At 37.3% G+C, this 21776-nt stretch overlaps 1 protein-coding gene across 5 annotated transcripts in view; it reads left to right on the top strand.

Annotated features, from left to right (window-relative positions):
* Positions 1–241: 241 nt before the first annotated feature.
* ATR (ATR serine/threonine kinase) overlaps positions 242–21776 on the top strand; it is a 95804-nt gene continuing 74269 nt past the window's right edge. For 2 of the 5 annotated variants that reach the window (XR_008663916.1, XM_055321191.1), the window contains exons 1-14: positions 242–362; positions 8020–8111; positions 8521–8670; positions 10474–11351; positions 12349–12527; positions 13019–13210; positions 14623–14813; positions 15309–15461; positions 16074–16266; positions 16495–16757; positions 18438–18628; positions 18716–18816; positions 18988–19159; positions 20008–20178. Coding sequence is in view for 4 of the 5 variants with exons in the window: in XM_055321191.1 (XP_055177166.1) it covers positions 304–362; positions 8020–8111; positions 8521–8670; positions 10474–11351; positions 12349–12527; positions 13019–13210; positions 14623–14813; positions 15309–15461; positions 16074–16266; positions 16495–16757; positions 18438–18628; positions 18716–18816; positions 18988–19159; positions 20008–20178 (2985 nt within the window). In the remaining variant the exon portion in view is untranslated. Of the gene's footprint in view, positions 363–8019; positions 8112–8520; positions 8671–10473; positions 11352–12348; positions 12544–13018; positions 13211–14622; positions 14814–15308; positions 15462–16073; positions 16267–16494; positions 16758–18437; positions 18629–18715; positions 18817–18987; positions 19160–20007; positions 20179–21776 lie in introns of those variants that run through there. The other 3 variants (XM_055321192.1, XM_055321193.1, XM_055321194.1) reach the window with 3 other exon arrangements.

The raw sequence follows: 21776 nt of genomic DNA, 5'->3' as shown, positions 1-21776 counted from the left end.
GCGAACACCCCAAACTCGCCGCGAACCACGCCCCCAGCGGGAGCCGCGTTGGGAACGTGCCCCCTGCGCGCTCCGCCTCCTTGGCCCCGCCCCCTTGCCGGGCCCCCGGCCTCCCCCGGGTCCTACGCGGAAGAAGAATTACGGCCCGCAGAGCGCGACCGACCGCGGCTTCCGGGAGGAGTTTTGGGCCTGACGAGACACCGTCGGGCGCCGCGCCGGCCCCCCCCCCCCCGCCCGCGAGGTAGCTGTGGAGACGCCGGGAGGCAGCGGCCGCGCGGTTGTCGAGGGCCGCGCATCCTCAGCATGGGCGACCACGGCCTGGAGCTGGCGTCTATGATCCCCGCTCTGCGGGAGTTGGGCAGGTAGGGCCAGGCCCGGCCGCTCCGGGTGCCGCGTCTCCTCCGCCCGGCCCGGCCCGGCCGGCCTCTCACGTGCGCCCCCTCCCCAGCCGCGCGCGTGCCGGCTCCGAAACCTTCAACCCCGGCCCCGGGCGGTGTGTCTCGCCAGTGGCTTGAGCACGTCTCCCCGCCGAGACGGGGTTAAAAATACGCGGGGCGTCGCCGCAGACGTAGGGGAAGCAGGTCTAGGGCCCGGGAGCGGGTGTTCGCCGAGCCCACTGTGCCTCAGCGGCGCCCGGGAGCCTTGCCCCCTGCCGCTGCAGGGAGCGGCCCCTTCTGACCGCTTGCTTCCTGCCGACCTTTCCTTAGGTGAGGGACTCGACCCAGGAACTTGCTCCATTTTCTACTCCTTGCGATCGCTCGTGGAGGACTTGGGTTCTTAGCTTTACGTGTTGACCCAAACTGCCCCTCTTTGACAAGAAAAGAATCGCTGGCTCGTGTGATGTGGAAGGAAGGCCAGTTGCTAGAAAAGGCAGTTTGGTCTTCTTCAAAATGAACGCCTCGGCCGTCCTGAAGATGGGACCCGTTTCCTGTTGGTCATCCAGCGCCCAGTCCGTTTGTTTTAGTCAGAAATCCCAGGGACCTGCCACGACGTCCCCAAAATGTAAATGTGCACAGGATGTTGCCAGGGTTTAAAAATAATTCAATACTGTTTCATTTGCAAAAGCCCGCCTTCTGCAAACGGAACAGTAAAATCACGTAAACCACCGTCCCACCTGAAGAGAGGGGAAGGCTGTTGCTGGCTGGCTGCCATCCCCCCTTCCGCACCCTGGCAACTTTCCCTCAACCAGGCCTAAAGGAGGGAGGGTTTTTATTTTGCTTGCCTTTTTTTTTTTTTTTTTTTTGAGTTTTAACCCATTGCGAAGAAGAAATAAGTGGGTTTGTACCACTAGTGCAGTTGACCTATCAGTTGGAGCAATTGCTTCCCGGTTTTTAAGGCTGTTTGAAAACTTAGCACACAAAGTCAGAGCTAACAGAAAGTCTGTGGGGTATCTAATTCCTTTCTTTTTGGGGTGCAGATGTATTCATCTCCACTTGTTGGCCATACAAGAATATTTAGTCTTCTTCAATCACATAAATAAGAGGGTAAATGAAGAAACCACTCTTGTCTTACTTTTTTTTTTAAGATTATTTATTTATTTATGATAGACAGAGAGAGAGAGGCAGAGACACAGGAGGAGGGAGAAGCAGGCTCCATGCCGGGAGCCCCACGTGGGACTCGATCCCGGGACTCCAGGATCGCGCCCTCGGCCAAAGGCAGGGGCTAAACCGCTGAGCCACCCAGGGATCCCCACCACTCTTGTCTTTACCGGATCATCCTGTTTTTGTGTTTTTTTCCCCCCCCCCGCTTTGCATGAATGTTGCAAGCCTACTTTGTGTTAACATTTTATAAAGTAACATGAATACAAGCGCTCGTTTTAGGACATTGATGTACAGATTTCATTTTTGAGGCTCAATGTGAAGCTCATTTTTTTTTTCCTATCTCGTTTTCATGTAGAATTAACTAATACCTTTCTTCCCTCTTTTTTCCATTATGAGAGTTGTTAATAAAAATAATAGTATCTTGGATTTATTTATAGTGTCTTACATCACCAGAGCTTATGTTACTTTTCATTTCATTCAACTGTGGCTATTCTAAGAGAATAGAAAGAAAAAAAATGACCCATAGAGCATTGTATAATAATAGTTTTTTAACAGTCGTGAGTTTCTCATTTTAATTGCTTCATTCATGCCTATTCAGTCTCACAGTATTTCCATGATGTAGAATAGAGTACATATTATCACTATTCAGTAAGAAACTGAGTCACAGGAATTGAAGAACCAAAGTCAAAGAGATAGCCATTATCAGAGTTGGGTTCCAGATTCATGCCATTAAAGCCTTTTCTCCACCCCCATCTTTTTTTCTCATTAATTGACTGGCAGTTCAATTTCTGAAAAAAGTGAGATGTTAACTGTTCTAATGTGTGGGCGGCTCTGTCTCAGAGATGAATTTTGCTTCTGGTTTTTGCTATGAGCACTCTTCTCTGCCTAGTCTTTCAGGGTGATCCCATCCACTGTCTTCAACTACCATCTGCCATTTAATGACTGCAAATATGTTTCTCCAAACCATATCCATTTCCTATAGAATATTTTTTTTTTGAAGATTTTATTTGTTCATGAGAGACACAAAGAGAGAAAGAGGCAGAGACAGGCAGAGGGAGAAGCAGGCTCCATGCAAGGAGCCAGATGAGGGACTTGTTCCCGGGACTCCAGGATCATGCCCTGGGCCAAAGGCAGATGCTAAACCGCTGAACCACCCAGGTGTCCTCCTATAGGATATTTATACAACTGTATACTGGCAGTTTTAGCTGGGTGTCCTATATGCCATTAAGACAACACAGCTGGGCACCTGGGTGGCTTAGTTGGTTAAGTGTAAGACTCAACATAGTCAATACAACTTCTTCACGTATCCTAACCTCCCCCCCCCTTTTTTTTTCCCTCTCATTCACTGAGGTAGGGACATCTCAGTAGGTGATACCATGGTCACTCTTTTTTTCCAAACCAGAAATGTAGGAATCATTCTTGATTCCCCATGTGACTTTGCTACATCCTTTGTCCTCTTTTCATCTTTACTCTTTCCCTAAGTAACTTCATGTAGTCCCATGGCTTTAAATATCACTTATATTCTGATAACTCCCAAATATTTATCTACCCAGAGATATTAGGTTGCTTACTGTTGAACATCTGTACCTGAAATGAAAATTTACATCATTACATCTTGATTTATGTTCTTAAACTTGGTTCCTGCCCCAGGTTATTGTAAATGTGCCAACCAAAAACCCAGGAATTTTTATTTTATTTTATTTTATTTATTCACGACAGAGACAGACAGACACAGGCAGAGGCAGAAGCAGGCTCCCTGCAGGGAGCCTGACAGGGGACTCTGATCCCCTGTCTTCAGGATCACACCCCGGGCTGAAGGTGGCGCTAAACCGCTGGGCCACTGGGGCTAGCCGGAATTCTTGATTCTTTCTCTTATACCCAAAAAATCTTAACAGCAAGTCCTGACAATCCTGCCTTTAAAATACACTTGTCACTGCCGCTATTCTTGTCATTTCTTATCTAGACTATTACTGTAACCTCTCAGCTTCTGTCTCCATTTCCATGTTACCCACTCACAGTGTATTTCTCACTCAGCAACCAAAATGATTTTAACAACTATAAATTATAGATTATATAGCATTACTCCTCTGTTTAAAACCTTCTTAGTTTTCCAGCACACTTAGGTGAAAATCCAGACTTCTTCCCAAGACCCCTACGGTCCTACATAATCTTGCTTCTGCCTGCCTCTGACCTCATGGCCATATATCCTTCCCTTACTCTGTTCCACTGGCATTGACCTTATTTTTTGTATGCCCCAAGGTCATTCCTACTTTCAGTGCTTTGCTTTTTGCTGTTTCTTCTCTGAACAGACCAGTTTCATTCAGATCTCATTTTGGAGAGGCCTTCTCTGGGCTTTCTGTTTAAAATTACTTTGTGACCACAAGATATTTTCGGATAATGATAGTTGCAATTAAAATATTAAATGGGGCAATGGGTAGGAGATGAAAGTCTAGGGAGCATTAACATTAGCCACTAGAGGAGATTTGAATGGTGAGAAGAAGCCAGTCATGTGAACTGGGAGAAGTATCTGAGATTGAATGGGAGGTTTAAAAGTCTCCAGGTGGAAATGAGCTTACTTTTTAAAGAATAGGAAGGACGAAACAAAGGAAGCAAAAAAAGGGACTGGTGTGAGTTAAGGGTGGAGGAGTAACCATGGGCCAGATCCTTTAGTATCTTATAGGCCAAAATAAGGAAAATTTAAGTGCAATGGGAAACCATTGGAATGGTTTCAGGAAAATAACAATTCAGATTTTAAAAAGTTTACCTTTCACTCTCCTAATTGCAACATTTCAGTGTCTCATTGCTGTCAGTACAAAATCGAAACTCTTTAGTTGGTTCTTTGAGCTTTGATACAGTTTTTCTTCAGCTTCATCTGCAATTACTCCCTCCCTCTTCTTTAGCCATATAGAACTTACAGTTTCTAGAGCAGCCTGTGTTTTTGTTCTAGAGCAGCTTTGCACATGCTGATTCCTCTGCTTGGAATACTTAATCCTTTCTCTTATTTTTCCTGCCTACCCCCTTAGGGATTTAGCTTTTTGTATCACTTCCTTCAGGGAGCTTTGACTGATAGACTCTGCTCAGGGCTGAATGTCCCTTTTGTGTTCTACCTTGGCTCTGTTATAATAACCGTGCTGTGTTAAAATTACCTGTTTACTTTTTAAACTTTTAGTCTACAATTTTTTTTAGGGTTGATGCATGGTATCTTGGTTAACCTGGTATTTGATGCTTGGCCCAGTGGAGATAATCAAGTATTTGCTATTGTCTCCAACCTTCATGTGATACTTAAATTTCCTCCTGAGTATACCCTCTTAGCTCATTTCCATGGCAGAGGTTGTATAAGAAGAAACGCTCGCTCCTATAAGTGATTATTCTAATAGTACCTCTAATGAGTGATAATCAATTCACCTTTTTAAAAAAACTTACTTGTAAGAATTGTTAATTTTAGTAACTTAGTAGTTTCAGTTTGAGAAGATAAAGTTATGGAGATGGTGGTGATGGTGTAGAATAATGTGAATATATTAATGCCATGGAACTGTACACTTAAAATGGTTAAAATAAATTTTATGTTAAATATATTTGACCATAATAAAAAATATATTCAAAGGACATTTTAACAAACTTTTAACTAGATACTGTTGACAGCTTCCTCCTTGAAATTCTAGCCTTAGTTTCTAAAATACGCCTCTTAAGGTTTTTCTTTTTATTTCGCTGGCTCTTTCCCTTTCTCCTTCATGGCCTCTCTAACTTAGGGTTCTGTCTTTGGCTTCCTTATTACTTCTTATATTGCACTAATTTTCAAGGCTTCCACTGCTACTAGCTATAGTAAGGTAGATTATATAATTTCCATGAACATCAGCCTCCTCATACACAAATAAGGGTTTAATATCCCTCTCTTATTGCTTGTGAAATATGCAATAGTGCAGACAATGTATTTAGTCTTGTTTGATAGGTATTATTATATAATGATAACTTGATGTGTATATCTAGGCTAGATAATTCTTGAGAACTAGAGCATTACATTCCCCCCCCCCCCCCTGCAAACTCTACTCCTACTGTGGGGCTTGAATTTACCATCGGGAGATTAGGCCTCGCATACTCTACTGACTGAGCCAACCAGGCACCCCTTGGGACTAGAACTTTAATTCCCAAGATTGTAGATCTTTAATTCCAAGATTGTAGATCTTTTGTGCATCTCACTTAGTTGTTTCCTTGAGATCTTAAATTCAGTATTTCTAAAACTGGTTTTGTTTCCACCCCCCCCCCCCCACCTGTGCTTCCTCCTGTGTTCATTCTTTTGGTGAATGGCCTCACAATCCACCCTGGATAGGCCTAGGTTGATTTACCAGTCTCCTCCACTAACTTGTGCCTTCCCTCTCCCAGTGGTAGCTTCTGGTATTTAGTGTGACACATTGTAGGTGCTCGATAAATGGTTGTTGATTATATGACTGTATAGTTCCCATCCTGTGTGGTAAAGTACAGACTTTCTACTGTATTCTTACATTCTGCTTTGTGCTGGTTTATACCAAATCATGGAGCTTAAGTTCAATTCATTCACGGTTCTCAGATACAATTGCTCTGCTTAATTATTATATCTCCTCTTTTTTTTTTTAAGATTTTTATTTATTTATTCATGAGAGACACACAAAGAGAGGGGCAGAGACACAGAGGCAGAAGGAGAAGCAGGCTCCATGCAGGGAGCCTGATGTAGGACTCGATCCTGGATCCTGGGATCACATCCTTAGCCGAAGGCAGATGCTCAACTGCTGAGCCACCCAGGCGTCCCTATATCTCCTCTTAATATTTATTTTTCTTGATTGGTCCTAATAGTCAATATATGTAATTTTCTCTAATATATTTTTTTAAAGATTTTATTTATTTATTCATGAGAGACACACACATGAGAGAGAGAGAAGCAGAGACACACACAGAGGGAGAAGCAGATTCCATGCAGGGAGCCTGATGTGTGGGACTTGATCCTGGGACTCCAGGGTCACGTCCTGAGCCAAAGGCAGATGCCCAATCGCTGAACCAATTTTCTCTAATATTTTACTAAATTCTCATTGTGGAAAATTTCAAACATCCAAAAGAAGGGAAAATGGTATATCAGTTGCTCATTTAGCCCAATGATTATCAATTCATTGCTCTCTTCCTCTCAACTCAGATTATTTTGAAGTAAATTCCAGAAATCATTTTATCTATAAATATTGGTATTTAAAAATAAATAAATATTAGTATTTATCTATAAAGGATAAAGACTATTTAAACATATCATAATAGGGATCCCTGGGTGGCGCAGCAGTTTGGCGCCTGCCCTTGGCCCAGGGCGCGATCCTGGAGACTCGGGATCGAATCCCACGTCGGGCTTCCAGTGCATGGAGCCTGCTTCTCCCTCTGCCTGTGTCTCTGCCTCTCTCTCTGTGACTATCATAAATAAAAAATTTAAAAAAAACATATCATAATACCATTATCACACCTAAAAATGATTTCTTAATAACATCAGATATCTAGCCTGTGTTTAAATGGTCCCAGTTGTCATATACAGTTTGCTAAAAGTTTTATTTTTGTATTCTTGTTTTAGGGTTTTTTTTTTTAACCAGAATCAAACATAGACTCATAAATTGTAGACTAATATGGCTTTTAAGTCTTTATTATAAGTTTCTCCTCTTTTTTTTTCCCCTTGGAATTCATTTGTTGAAGGAATTGTGTTCAGTAGATTTTCCAGAAGTCTGGATCAATACTGCTTAATAGAAATAAAATGCAAGCCACATGTATAATTAAAAATTATCTAGTAGCCACAAGACAAAAAGTAAAAAGGAAATAAATGAAGGTAATTTTTCGTAATATATTTTACGTAACTCAGATAATGTCATTTCTACATGTAATTAATAGAAGATTATTAAAGAGATATACATTTTCTGGTACGAAATATTCAAAACCCAATGTGTATGTTCTACCTAAAGCACATCTCAACTGGACTAGCCATATTTTAAATGCTTAATAGCTACATAAATAATGACTACTATATTAGTCAGGGCAGGTCTAGATTTTGCATATTGAATGCTGTGGTTTCATTGAGCATATTTTTTTCCTTCTAAATCAGTAACGTGTATTTAGATTTTTTCTTTCATTTTTAAACAGAAGGATACAACAAGTGTCAACATTAAAACTAAACACATTTGGGGGATCCCTGGGTGGCGCAGCGGTTTGGCGCCTGCCTTTGGCCCAGGGCGCGATCCTGGAGACCCGGGATCGAATCCCATGTCGGGCTCCCGGTGCATGGAGCCTGCTTCTCCCTCTGCCTATGTCTCTTCCTCTCTCTCTCTCTGTGACTATCATAAATAAATAAATTTAAAAAAAAATTAAAAAAAATTAAAAAAAAAAAAACTAAACACATTTGATAAATTCAAATTTAGGGAATTTTTTACAAATGATACTGTCAATCTCCTTAAGGTTTAAAAACTTTTTATTTGTATTTTAGTGCCAGTCCGGAAGAATATAATACAGTTGTACAGAAGCCAAGACAAATTTTATGTCAGTTCATTGACCGAATACTTACAGATGTGAATGTTGGTAAGAAACAGTTACTTCTTATATAAATTTTATGAGTTAAATCGCTGTCTTTTCCATATGTAAAATATTACGCTAGCATTTCTCTCCATGTAGTTTTAAATTTAGAGTTAGTATTTATGATAGTTACTATTCAGGTAAGGTAAAGGGTTTTTTCCTCTCAGATTCTAGTACAGTGCTAGGCATATCATAGGTCTTTAATCTATATTTGATAAATGAGTATATAATAGATGAATGTACATGATTCTTAAACATTTAAAATTAGAAAGATAGGACTGTAGAGTTTAGTCCCATTATCATGAGCACTGTCTTGGACACAGTTCTGGTCACCAAAATCTAGTTTTTTAACAAAAAGACTGCCGTTTAATTTGTCATGACTCTAAAATGAATCTTTTTTTTTTTTTTTTTGTAGTTGCTCTAGAACTTGTAAAGAAAACTGACTCTCAGCCAACCTCTGTGATGTTGCTTGATTTCATCCAGCATATAATGAAGTCCTCCCCACTTATGTTTGTAAATGCGAATGGAAGCCAAAGGCAAAATGAGGCCAAAGGCAGTTGTATTGGTAAGTCCTGTTATTTGTGCATTCATTTGCAATTGGTTGTATGAAATCTGCCCTCTTCTGCTCTTCTGAAATATAACATACATTATATACATAATTTGGTCAAATTTGCTATAAATTTAAGGGAGCAAAATGGTAATGGTTAGTTTTATTTTATGCATCCTTATTGTTTTCTTTTGTTATGAAGAATGGAGCAGAAGTAATCATACTTGTTTATTTGCCATTGGACACTTAAGTAGTTTTCTTTTTTCTGTTTTTGATAATTTCTTTCTTCTAGATCAGGCATTAGCAATCTGTGGCCTATAAGCTGGCTGCCTGTTTTTGTAAACAAAGTTTTATTGGAAAATCCATGCTTTTACTCATTGTATTTTTGTCTATAACTAGTAGAAAGGCAACATTGAATAGTTGACACGGGGCCATATGGCCCTCACGCCTAAAATATTTCCTGTCTAGCCCTTTAAGAACAATTTTGCTGAGTCCTAGATGTTGAAGCTTTTTTCTAGGTTTAACCTTATTTTCCCTACTACTTTTGTCCCTTTATTGGTCTTCTTGTAAAGAGATGTAAAGCAAATATCTTTTTTTTTTTTTTCCGGTACAATGCATAGGGCATTTAAAATTTTTTTACTTGAATTTCAGTACCCAACTTTGATAGCATGTCCTCCAAAAAGTTTTTTCTTACCAGTACTCCTGACTACTTGCCCTAGCTCTGGCTTAATTGCTCCCTCTTTATGCTCTGTTAGTACAGATATTCTGCATTTCTTCTATCACAGTGATTACTAAGCTGGATTATAAATAACTCTTTGTATTCTTTGCCACATTATTTTATTTTATTTTTAAAAATATTTTATTTATTTATTCATGAGAGACACACAGAGAGAGGCAGAGACATGGACAGAGGGAGAAGCAGGCTCCCTGTCGGGAACTAGATAGGGGACTCGATGCTGAAACCCCACGATCATACCCCTGAGCCAAAGCCAGTTGCCCATCTGCTGAGCCACCCAGGTGTCCCTATTTTATTTTATTTTTAAGATTTTTTATATTCATTTGAGAGAGAGAGAGAGTGAGAGCATGGGCAGGGTGAAGGATCAGAGGGAGAGGGAGAAGCAGACCCCTCTCTGAGGATGGAGCCTAATGCCAGCTGATCCCAGGACCCTGAGCCAAAGCAGACACTTAACTGACTGAGCCACCCAGGCACACCTTTGCCACTTTTTCTTTTTTTTGAGCAACAGATCACGACCCATTAGTAGGTTATAAAGATAAAATATAATAGACTAGGAAATATTATATTACATTGCATGTGATAAATATTTTCTCATGAAACTTTTGTTTCATGTATTTAAATAAAATAAATATGCATATGTAGACTGAGTCATGGCATAAAATGTGTCTCTTAAGTTTGAGAAACTATTACAGGATGCTTGAGTACTATGACTATTTTGTTTTTGTACACCTGGGACAGAGTTGACAATAAATGTTTGTTGAAGAAGTGATAATAATAACCATTTGTTGAACTTCAAGCACAATGCTGAGAATTTCAGCTTACTTGATCCTCATGGTAACCCTCATTATTCCCTTCTCATAGATGAACTTACCAAGGTTCAGAGAAATGAAAAGTTCATACAACTTGTAAAAGCTAGGACTTTGTCTGACTCCAAAATTGGTATTCTGAATTACCATGTTTCCATTGTGTAGGGAATGATTTAGATTTTGTTAGTGTTATACTTTAAAAATGATTCATCAAGGATTTAGCAAATTAATTAGCGTTTCTGATGTACTTATTTATATCTTTTTTTGTTTATTTCAAAGAATTCAGTAATTGGATCATAACGAGACTTCTGCGGATTGCAGCAACTCCATCCTGTCACTTGTTACACAAGAAAATCTGTGAAGTTATCTGCTCATTATTATTTCTTTTTAAAAGCAAGAGCCCTGCAATTTTTGGAGTAATGACAAAGGAATTACTCTATCTTTGTGAAGATGTGATTTGCCTTCACAGAAAAAATGCAGTGGGACACTTCGTGGAATGGCCAGTGGTAGTTAGCCGATTTTTAAGTCAATTAGATGAACACATGGAATACTTACAGCCAGCTCCTTTGCAATTCGTGAACATGCAAAATTTAGAATTTATTGAAGTCACTTTATTAACAGTTCTTATTCGTATTATTGCAATTGTGTTTTTTAGAAGGCAAGAACTTTTACTTTGGCGGATCGGTTGTGTTCTGCTAGAATATGGTAGTCCAAAAACTAAATCCTTAGCAATTAGCCTTTTAACTGAACTCTTTGAGCTTGGAGGATTACCAGCACAACCAGCCAGCACTTTCTTCAGCTCATTTTTGGGATTATTAAAACATCTTGTAGAAATGGATGCTGACCAGTTGAAACTCTATGAAGAACCATTATCAAAGCTGATAAAAACACTATTCCCCTTTGAAGCAGAAGCTTATAGAAATATTGAGCCTGTCTATTTAAATATGCTGCTGGAAAACCTCTGTGTCATGTTTGAAGATGGTGTGCTTATGCGGCTTAAGTCTGATTTGCTAAAAGCAGCTTTGTGCCACTTACTGCAGTATTTCCTTAAATATGTGCCAGCTGGGTATGAATCTGCTTTACAAGTCAGGAAGGTTTATGTGAGAAACATTTGTAAAGTTCTTGTGGATGTGCTTGGATTTCAGGTGAATGCAGAGGTAAGTCATTTTTAAGATTATTTGATTAGTATGTATTTTGTTTGTAATATACATGTATGCATATATGTAAGATGTAATAATGAGAAAATAGAATATCTTTAATAATAACATTCAGCATGGAATGTTTTTTTTTTTTTTCACAATCCACTTTGGTTCCTTATTATGGACTTTAACTTTGGTATGAGAAGGATTTGTTCACTAAGTTGGCAATGAACTGCCAATGTAGTAGAATGTTTTAAAGTAGAATTTGTGAAGCATAAGCATGTTTAATGCATTCATTATTAACTAGAAGGGAGCCGTTATTAACTTAATCGCAAAGACCTCGAGCACTTACCTAAATTTTATTTTTGACGGGGTATAGTCCATCACGTTTAGAAAACCTATGGGGGAAAAAAGAAAATCTATGGGTACATACTAATAGTCGTGTCAAATTATGCCTTTTTTCTTGCTCAGACTGTGAGAGACAGCATAATAAAATGTGCAGTAACTTGAGTAAATATTTTATCTGTAAGTCTTGCTGGATTTGTAGTATGAAAGGGATTAGTAATTCCCTTATAGAGTTTTTCTTTGTAGCACTTTTTAATAAAGATTTTATTTATCTGAGAGAGGAGAGAGAGCATGAGCAGAGGGAGGAGCAGCAGGAGCCTGACGTAGGGCTCCATCCCAGGACTTGGGGATCATGACCTGAGCTGAAAGCAGACACTTAACCCACTGAGCCACCCCAGTGCCCCACTTTGTATCATTCTGACAGAAAAACAAAGGATTTGTCTTTTTAAGCCTTTCAATACTATAGAACCATAGTTCTAGATATAAAATCATATATATGTCTATTTATAGATTATGAAATTATATAGATTGACTTAGGTCTTTGTTTTACCTGATGAGACTCTGACAGTAGTTTACCTTATTAGAAAACTTAAAACCTAATGAATTTTTACAGTCTTTGAATAACATATTTCCTAAGATATAGTTTTTTAAATAATTTTTACTTTCTCAGTATTTGTTGGGCCCACTTTATGCAGCTTTAAAAATGGAAAGTATGGAAATCATTGAGGAGGTTCAGTGTCAAATTCAACAGGAAAACCTCAGCAGTAATAGTGATGGAATATCAGCCAAAAGGCGTCGACTCAGCTCATCTCTGAACTCTTCCAAAAGACCACCGAAACAGACTGAGGAGTATGACCTTCATTCAGTTTGTATTTAGTCATTTAATAAAACTTCATTCACTTTAAAAATCACATTTAGTTAAATGCTTTGACTTAAATACACAGCATTTGTTCTTTCTAAAGGTAGTCAAAGGAATGCTTAAAATACTTTAATAATTACAGTCCATTCTAGTGTGAAAGATACCATGGCTACATATGGTTACTTAAAAGATTTTTTAAGTTTTTACTTGCTTATCTAATTTAGCTTCTTAATATCTAAAAAAAAGTCCCTGAGATCATACATTCAGCAGCAATTTAAAATGTTGACAAATAAACTTTTGTATGATGTGATCAAAGAATTTTCATATTTCAGTTTGCACTGAAAGTTGTTTTAAATATACTGTACTATAAATCTCAGTAGTTGGCATTGCATGTTATCTTTTGTTTTAAATATTTTTCACATTGGAACCAAATTTATATTAAATAAGAATATCTTTATATTATGGTTATAATTAATTACAGAATTAAACATGTGGATATGAACAAAAAGAGCATTTTATGGAGTGCACTGAAACAGAAAGCTGAATCCCTTCAGATTTTCCTTGAATACAATGGTCTAAAGAATCCTGTTATTGCAACTTTAGAAGGAATCACTATTGTCCTCCAACTGACTGCTCTATGTACTGTTCATTGTTCGCATCATAACATGGACTGGTAAAACAACTTGTACTTTCTGAGTGGATTGTCTATAATAAATTTGGATTTATTGCTTTAGGAGACCTCATTATTCTATTTGTGTTACCTTAGAACAGATTTTCAGTGAAATGAAAAAAATTTGTTTTTTGTTGATTACCTGCTAAATGATGGGTACTGTATTAAGTGCTATATATATATTATTTAATCTTTATAACAGTTCTGTAAGTCAAGTGCTATTATACCTACTTTACAAATTAGAGATTGAGGCTTAGAGAAATTGAGGCCTGTTGATTTGTATATTGGTCTGTATGCACAGGGCAAGGAGAGATTGAAGAAAGAGGCAGACCACCCCAGATTGGTAGGTGGCAGGTTTTGTAAGGGAGCTTACCTACAGAGTTTGTCTTCAGCAGTTGTGAAAGACAAACTGATCTCTCAACTCACCTTCTAGAATCCTAGAAGTTTATATGGAGGATTAATGGGGTTAAGTCATGTATTCAGTCCAGATGGTCTCAACACCACCTTACTCTCAAGGCTAAGTCCTTGGAACAGCTCCCACTGTGGGACTAGTAGGCAGAGTATACATTCCAAGGACAGGAGGGGGGTGGGTAAGGAGACTCTGATGGCCGGGTCCAGTTTGAGGGTCAACCAGTGGTTTCATCCTTTTGATTACTTCCTGTAACAAGACTTTTTGCCTAAGCTAACTTCTGGGCAAAGTACTTTGTACTTTTCTAGAAAGTAGCAGAGCACATTTTTATTTAACTCAAAAGCCAGTGTTGTTTTAGTCAAACCGTCAAAACATTTCCCTTTGATAGGAGTAGGGATTTAAAACTCATTAGAAGTATCTTTTCAGTTTAGTATTCTTAATATGGGTTGATTAGTCTATTAGAAGAAACAAGTGTGAATTTTCTCTGAAGATTTAGTCTTAATTTTACTGCTAAGTTACAGACCAAAACTCTTGTTAGATTTTACATGATCATTCTGTATTTTTTAATTCTTTTAACTAGCCAATAAAAAATTATGAAGGACATTTTAAAGAAACTATATTAATTCAGACTGCAGTAAATTTGGAATTTGAGGCAACTTGAAGGAATAGCTGATAGGCTGCAATCTACTCTTCTGTTATTAAGAAAATGTTTACTAAGCCAGTTAATAATGATGCAGAGATATCTTCTGTCATTTTTAAGCCTGGTGATACCACATTTAAATATCCTAGGATAATTTTAGTTACCAGATCATAAGAGTGATTTAGACTGACATAAAGAGATTAAACTTAAAATAATAATGCATATTAATTAATTTGCATATATTTACTTTGAATTGGTTTAAACTATTAGTTTTATACTCAAAATTTCTTTTGGCTTACTTCAATATTAGGTTGGACTATATCAAAATTGATTGTAATTCTGTGTCTTAAAATGTATTAACTGCAGCCATAATTTTAGGAACTGTCGTCAGAAATGTAAGAAGAAACCTTCAGTAGAGATAATTTGGATGTCTTTGGATTTTTACACAAAAGTGCTTAAGAGCTGTAGAAGTTTGTTAGAATCTGTTCAGAAACCTGACCTGGAGGCAGTTATAGATAAAGTGGTGAAAATATATGACGCTCTGATTTATATTCACAGTAAGTATAAATATAAACAGTAGAATAAAATAACCTTTAAAGATGATCAATATTGAAATAGGCTTTCTCTTTGCCTAAGGCCTAAATGCACAAATGTTTGGAATACCCAACAGTTTTTTCTTGATTTTAGTTCTAGTTCTATTTCAGTAATTCAGTAACTAATTCAGTAATTTCTAACTTCCAAGTTTGTGTAATACTTTGATTTATTACTCTTTTTCAGGTAATAGAAGTTACTTATAACTAATTTTTTTATTTGAGATTTTCTGAAGAATGTTTTATGATCCTTCTAAAAAATGCATGGATGCATATTTTTATAAAGTCACATTCAATTTCTTTGGGTTCACAGACCCCAGAACATCATCTCTAATTAAGAATCTTTGTTTATTGAATGCTATAATTCCACTTGATGTTTAGAACATTTATTTTTATTGAAAAAAAAAGGTAGTATGATTAAGGAAAAAGATATAATTAATCACCTGTTCTGTGTTTCTACAGTGAAAACCTCATTTGAAGATCATATTCTAGAAGATTTATGTGGAATGCTCTCACTTCCGTGGATTCATTCTCATTCTGATGATGGGTCTTTAAAGTTGACCACATTTGCCACTAATCTTTTAGCATTAAGCCAGAGGATTTCAGATAGCTACTGTAAGTGGTCACAAAATTCTGTGTGTGGTTTAACTCCTCTCTATATGGGATGTCTAACACTTTGCTGTCTTTTCAATAATTAAAAGAGGAAGTACATTTTTAACAATTCAAAAAGGAGTTATATTTGTAAAAAGTAACAAATTGAACAAATTATTGGATTTGCATATCCTTATATCTATTATGCAACATTGCTCTGCAAAGATGCCATTCCAGTTTACATTCCTCTTAGCAGAATATGACAGTTCCTTGTTTCACATCCTCACTTTGTCAGACTTTTAAATGTTTGCTGTCAAAAAAAAAAAAATGTCGAGGTAACTAAAAGAAATTATTTTTGCTTCTGATGGGTATGATTTTTAGTTGCATTTCTCTGGTTATCTAGGAAGATTGTACATACATCTTTTTCAGTGTCCATGCTTTATTTTTGAAAAAGGAGCTTTTGGTTAAGTATTATTTGTATTTTAAATGTTACTTGACAAAAAAAAAATAAAATAAATGTTACTTGACTTTATAACAAAAAATAAATATGTATATAAACTGAGTATGTGTTTTAATATATATATAATATAATTAACATTTAGAAATCTTGTTTAATAAAAGACTTAATTTTTTCAGCACCACAGGCACAGTCACGGTGTGTGTTTCTTCTAACTTTGTTTCCAAGAAGAATATTCCTTGAATGGAGAACAGCAATTTATAGCTGGGCCCTACAGAGCTCCCATGAAGTAATCCGGGCTAGTTGTGTTAATGGATTTTTTATCTTATTGCAGCAGCAAAATTCATGTAACAGAGTTCCCAAGATTCTTATGTATGTATTAATATTTTAATTTGAATATATAACTTGATTTGAAAGATTATACTATATGTAAATATATGTATATTGCTAGGTATATAGAGCAAATGTTGCTTTTAGTTTTGGAATTCAAATTTTCTTCCTTCTAGGCTTTGTCTTACCATTACTTTTGCCCCAAATTAAGCAAGACTAGTTAGACCACAAAATAAAGTTTAATTAGTACCTTCTCTTTTTTCTCCCCAGAGATAAAGTCAAAGATGATTCTGACTTTGTCAAGAGAGAATTTGCCTCTATTCTTGGTCAACTTGTCTGTACACTTCATGGCATGTTTCATTTGACAAGTTCCTTAACAGAACCTTTCTCTGAACATGGATATACTGACCTTTTCTGTAAAAATCTAAAAGTTGCATCTCAACATGAATGTTCATCTTCTCAACTAAAAGCTTCCATTTGCAAGCCATTCCTTTTCCTATTGAGAAAAAAAACACCTAGTCCAGTGAAACTTGGTGAGTGATTTGTTGTGATTTATTAAATATTTAAAATCTTTTAAAACTCTTTAAAGTCAGTGATAGAATTAGCTTGAAGCCTTACAAAATTAAATATGCTTGATAGGTTCAGTAGTCATATAATGATTACTTATAAAAGGATGTCTGGTATTAGACTATCACAGAACTAAAAAGGGAAGTAATTTTTGGATTTTTATTTTTTTATTTTTTTAAATATTTTATTTTATTATTTATTCATGAGAGACACAGACAGAGAGAGAGGCAGAGATACAGACTGAGGGAGAAGCAGGCTCCATGCAGGGAGCCCAATGTGGGACTCAATCCCAGGTCTCCAGGATCATGCCCTGGGCTGAAGGCGATGCTAAACTGCTGAGCCACTGGGGCTGTCCAATTTTTGGATTTTTAAATGATGATTTAATTTGGTAGTCTACTTGGGGATAACTGGCATTTGGTTCAGTATCGTGAGGTTCAATATTCTGTATCCTCTTTAGTGATACCAAGGACCTTCCTAATGTGTCCCCTGCTACACTACCTTGGACCTCAGAACTTCAAATTATTAGATCCCTTGCCCAACTGAGGACTATATACAGGTTATATCTTCTTAGCCATTTTCCAATGGTAATGATCTACGAGTTTGTTGAAAGCACAAGATTTACATGAATACTTGTGAGATCCATTTGTTTGGGTATAAGTGGCAACTGTTCTCAAGTTTTCAAAATAATATATAATAGGTAGTTTTTAGAACTCCCCAAATCTTATAAGATTAACAGTAAGGCAAAGATTGCCCTTAGTTCACAGTTCTTTGGATTAGTGAAAAATTTTTCTAGAGGGTGGAGAGGAGCAGAGAGAGGGAGACAGAGAATCTCAAGCAGGCACCACACCCAGTGCAGGGCGGGGCTCAGTCTCATAACCCTGAGATCATGACCTGAGCTGAAATCAAGAGTCGGACACTTAGCAAACTAAGCTACCCAGGCACTGCAGATTAGTGCAATATGCTTTGAAGTCCGTCTTGGTAAAATATAATGATCTACAAAATCTAAGTGACTAGTCATTTAGAACTTAAAAAAATCTAGGGGCATCTGGGTGGCTCAGTGGTTGAGCTTTTGCCTTTGGCTCAGGGTGTGATCCTTGGATCCTGGTATCAAGTTCCACATCAGGCTCCTCACACAGGGAGCCTGCTTCTCCCTCTACCTATGTCTCTGCCTCTCTCTTGTGTGTCTCTCATGAATAAATAAATAAAACCTTAAAAAAATAAAAAAATCTAGAATTTATTTTAGATTCAAATTACTTATAACTGGGGATCCCTGGGTGGCGCAGCGGTTTGGCGCCTGCCTTTGGCCCAGGGCGCGATCCTGGAGACCCGGGATCGAATCCCACATCGGGCTCCCAGTGCATGGAGCCTGCTTCTCCCTCTGCCTGTGTCTCTGCCTCTCTCTCTCTCTGTGTGACTATCATAAATAAATAAATAAATAAATAATCAAATTATAACTTTTATTAGGTATTACGTAAATTTAAATTTGTAAGTATTTTAATCTTCCATAATTCTGTGTGCTGTACTAATTTAAATATTGACATTATAAGGCAAGTTAGAATTCTTTGTATATTGTTTATGGATAATTTTACTGTAAAACTTTGATATTTCATGTGTTAAATTGTACATTGTATGCTCTCACCCTTTAGCTTTCATAGATAATTTATATCATCTTTGTAAGCATCTTGATTTTAGAGAAGATGAAACAGATGTGAAAACAGTCCTTGGAACCTTATTAAATTTAATGGAAGATCCAGACAAGGATGTTAGAGTGGCTTTTAGTGGAAATATCAAGCATATATTGGAATCCTTAGACTCTGAGGATGGATTTATAAAAGAGGTTGATAGTTTCTTATTTTTAAACATTTGTATTTTCATTAACCTGGCTCTAAAAAAATTCTTTAACTAATTAATTTTATTATTCTAGCTTTTTGTCTTAAGAATGAAGGAAGCATATACACATGCTCAAATCTCAAGAAATAATGAGTTGAAGGATACCTTGATTCTTACAACAGGGGATATTGGAAGGTATACTTGGCAGCAGTTTTATACATTTTTTGTTTGCCTCATGTTAGAAATGGTGGTGTGATAGATGTGATATTATAGAAAGAAATGTGATATCAAATGTATTTTATTATGGGTTTCCATTTATATTTGAGACATTGACAATAACTTTTTTTTTCTTTTTTTTTTTTTTAGAGCAGCAAAAGGAGATTTGGTACCTTTTGCACTTTTGCACTTATTGCATTGTTTATTATCCAAGTCCGCATCTGTCTCTGGAGCAGCATATACAGAAATCAGAGCTCTAGTTGCAGCTAAGAGTGTTAAACTACAAAACTTTTTCAGCCAGTATAAGAAACCCATCTGTCAGGTGAGAGTCAGCATTGGCCTTGTCTATAGGAAATAGCAGTACTTTGCAAGAACTTAAAAAAAAACCAAAACTGTATATACATATTATTTGTCTTGCTTTAAAGGATATATTTTTATTTATTTTTTAATTTTTTAAGATTTTATTTATGTATTAGAGAAAGAGAGTGAGAGCATAAGCAGGGCGATGGGCAGAGGGATAGGGAGAATCAGATTCACTTGCTGAGCAGGGAGCCCCATGTGGGGTTTGATTCCCAGGATGACAGGATAGTGATCTGATCCAAAAGCAACTGTTTATTAACCCACTGAGCCAGCCAGGTGCCCCTAAAGGATATATATTTTTTTAATGGATGTATTCAGTGTATTTAAGAGAACCTAAATCTTAGAGTTTTAGATTTTATGATCTTGGTCTGAAGATGTGTATTATAAATGGGAGAGGAGAAAAATCATTTTGTATTGAGTTATTATGTCCTGTTGTTAATCTGTTAAATGCTTCTCTGTTTTAGCCTCTCTTTTAGTGATGATAAACTTTTTTATGGCTTGATATTATGGATAACGTTTGTTTTAAAAAAGGTTGTTTCAATTCATGGCTGAAAAGTTAGGATATGTTAATATACTGGCTTTGCCCTGTTAGTAGTTAAGAAATTTAAATTTCTTAACTAAAGCTGGTTACTCCATCTGTAAAAGGGAGATTATGACATAATCTACCTCATTGAAGTTTGTTAAATAAAAATTGAATGAGCTAATTCAGGTAATATGTTTAGAGTTCTGATAATGTCCTTTATGTTAGCTTAGAGAGTATCTGTTAAATTTCCTTCCTTGTATGAAAATTAACAGATTGTTTTGCTCTAGTTTTTAGTAGAGTCCCTCCATTCCAGTCAGATGACAGCGCTTCCTAGTACTCCATGCCAGAATGCTGAGATGCGGAAACAAGATGTGGCTCACCAGAGAGAAATGGCTTTAAATACCTTGTCTGAAATTGCCAATGTTTTTGACTTTCCTGATCTTAATCGTTTCCTTACTGTAAGTTGTAAAGTGTAGTTGACTTACTTGAGGTTTTCAATTCAATATTTTGTGTTTATTCCATTCTTGTCTTATTATTATTTTTTTTATTTTATAAATTAATTTTTATTGGTGTTCAATTTACCAACATACAGAATAACACCCAGTGCTCATCCCGTCAAGTGTCCCCCTCAGTGCCCGTCACCCATTCACCCCCACCCCCCGCCCTCCTCCCCCTCCACCACCCCTAGTTCATTTCCCAGAGTTAGAAGTCTTTATGTTCTGTCTCCCTTTCTGATATTTCTCACACATTTCTTCTCCCTTCCCTTATATTCCCTTTCACTATTATTCATATTCCCCAAATGAATGAGAACATACACTGTTTGTCCTTCTCCGGTTACTGTGGCCAAGTTCAAAAAGGGTGTTGCCTGAGTTCTCCTCTGGGATTTTGATGGAATCTTGTCTCACATTTAGATCTTTCATCTATTTTGAGTTTATCTTTGTGTATGGTGCAAGAGAGTGGTCCAGTTTCATTCTTCTGCATGTGGATGTCCAATTTTCCCAGCACCATTTATTGAAGAGACTGTCTTTCTTCCAGTGGATCGTCTTTCCTCCTTTATCATATAATAGTTGACCATAAAGTTCAGGGTCCACTTCTGGGTTCTCTATTCTGTTCCATTGATCTATATGTCTGTTTTTGTGCCAGTACCACACTGTCTTGATGACCACAGCTTTGTAGTACAACCTGAAATCTGGCATTGTGATGCCCCCAGATATGGTTTTCTTTTTTAAAATTCTCCTGGCTGTTCGGGGTCTTTTCTGATTCCACACAAATCTTAAAATAATTTGTTCTAACTCTCTGAAGAAAGTCCATGGTATTTTGATAGGGATTGCATTATACGTGTAAATTGCCCTGGGTAACATTGACATTTTCACAATATTAATTCTGCCAATCCATGAGCATGGAATATTTTTCCATCTCTTTGTGTCTTCCTCAATTTCTTTCAGAAGTGTTCTATAGTTTTTAGGGTATATTTTGAGAACCATTTGAATGGTAAATGGTTCTCCAACCTTTTATTTTCAGGTTGTAGGTGTCCTTCTGTCTAAAATGAGTCTCTTGTAGACAGCAAATAGATGGGTCCTGCTTTTTTATCCAGTCTGAAACCCTGCGCCTTTTGATGGGGTCATTAAGCCCATTCACATTCAGAGTTACTATTGACAGATATGAGTTTAGTGTCATCATGATATCTATTTAGTCCTTGTTTTTGTGGATTGTTCCACTGAACTTCTTCTTAAAGGGGAATTTTAAGAGTCCCCCTTAAAATTTCTTGCAGAGCTGGTTTGGAGGTCACATATTCTTTCAGTTCCTGCCTGTCTTGGAAGCTCTTTATCTCTCCTTCCATTTTGAATGAGAGCCTTGCTGGATAAAGTATTCTTGGTTGCATGTTCTTCTCATTTAGGACCCTGAATATATCCTGCCAGCCCTTTCTGGCCTGCCACGTCTCTGTGGAGAGGTCTGCTGTTACCCTAATATTCCTCCCCATGAAAGTCAGGGACTTCTTGTCTCTTGCTGCTTTAAGGATCTTCTCTTTATCTTTGGAATTTGCAAGCTTCACTAT

This window comes from Nyctereutes procyonoides, unplaced genomic scaffold, assembly GCF_905146905.1.
Source record: "Nyctereutes procyonoides isolate TBG_1078 unplaced genomic scaffold, NYPRO_anot_genome, whole genome shotgun sequence".
In the NCBI taxonomy this organism is placed as follows: domain Eukaryota; kingdom Metazoa; phylum Chordata; class Mammalia; order Carnivora; family Canidae; genus Nyctereutes; species Nyctereutes procyonoides.
This window is presented reverse-complemented; position numbering and strand designations above follow the sequence as displayed.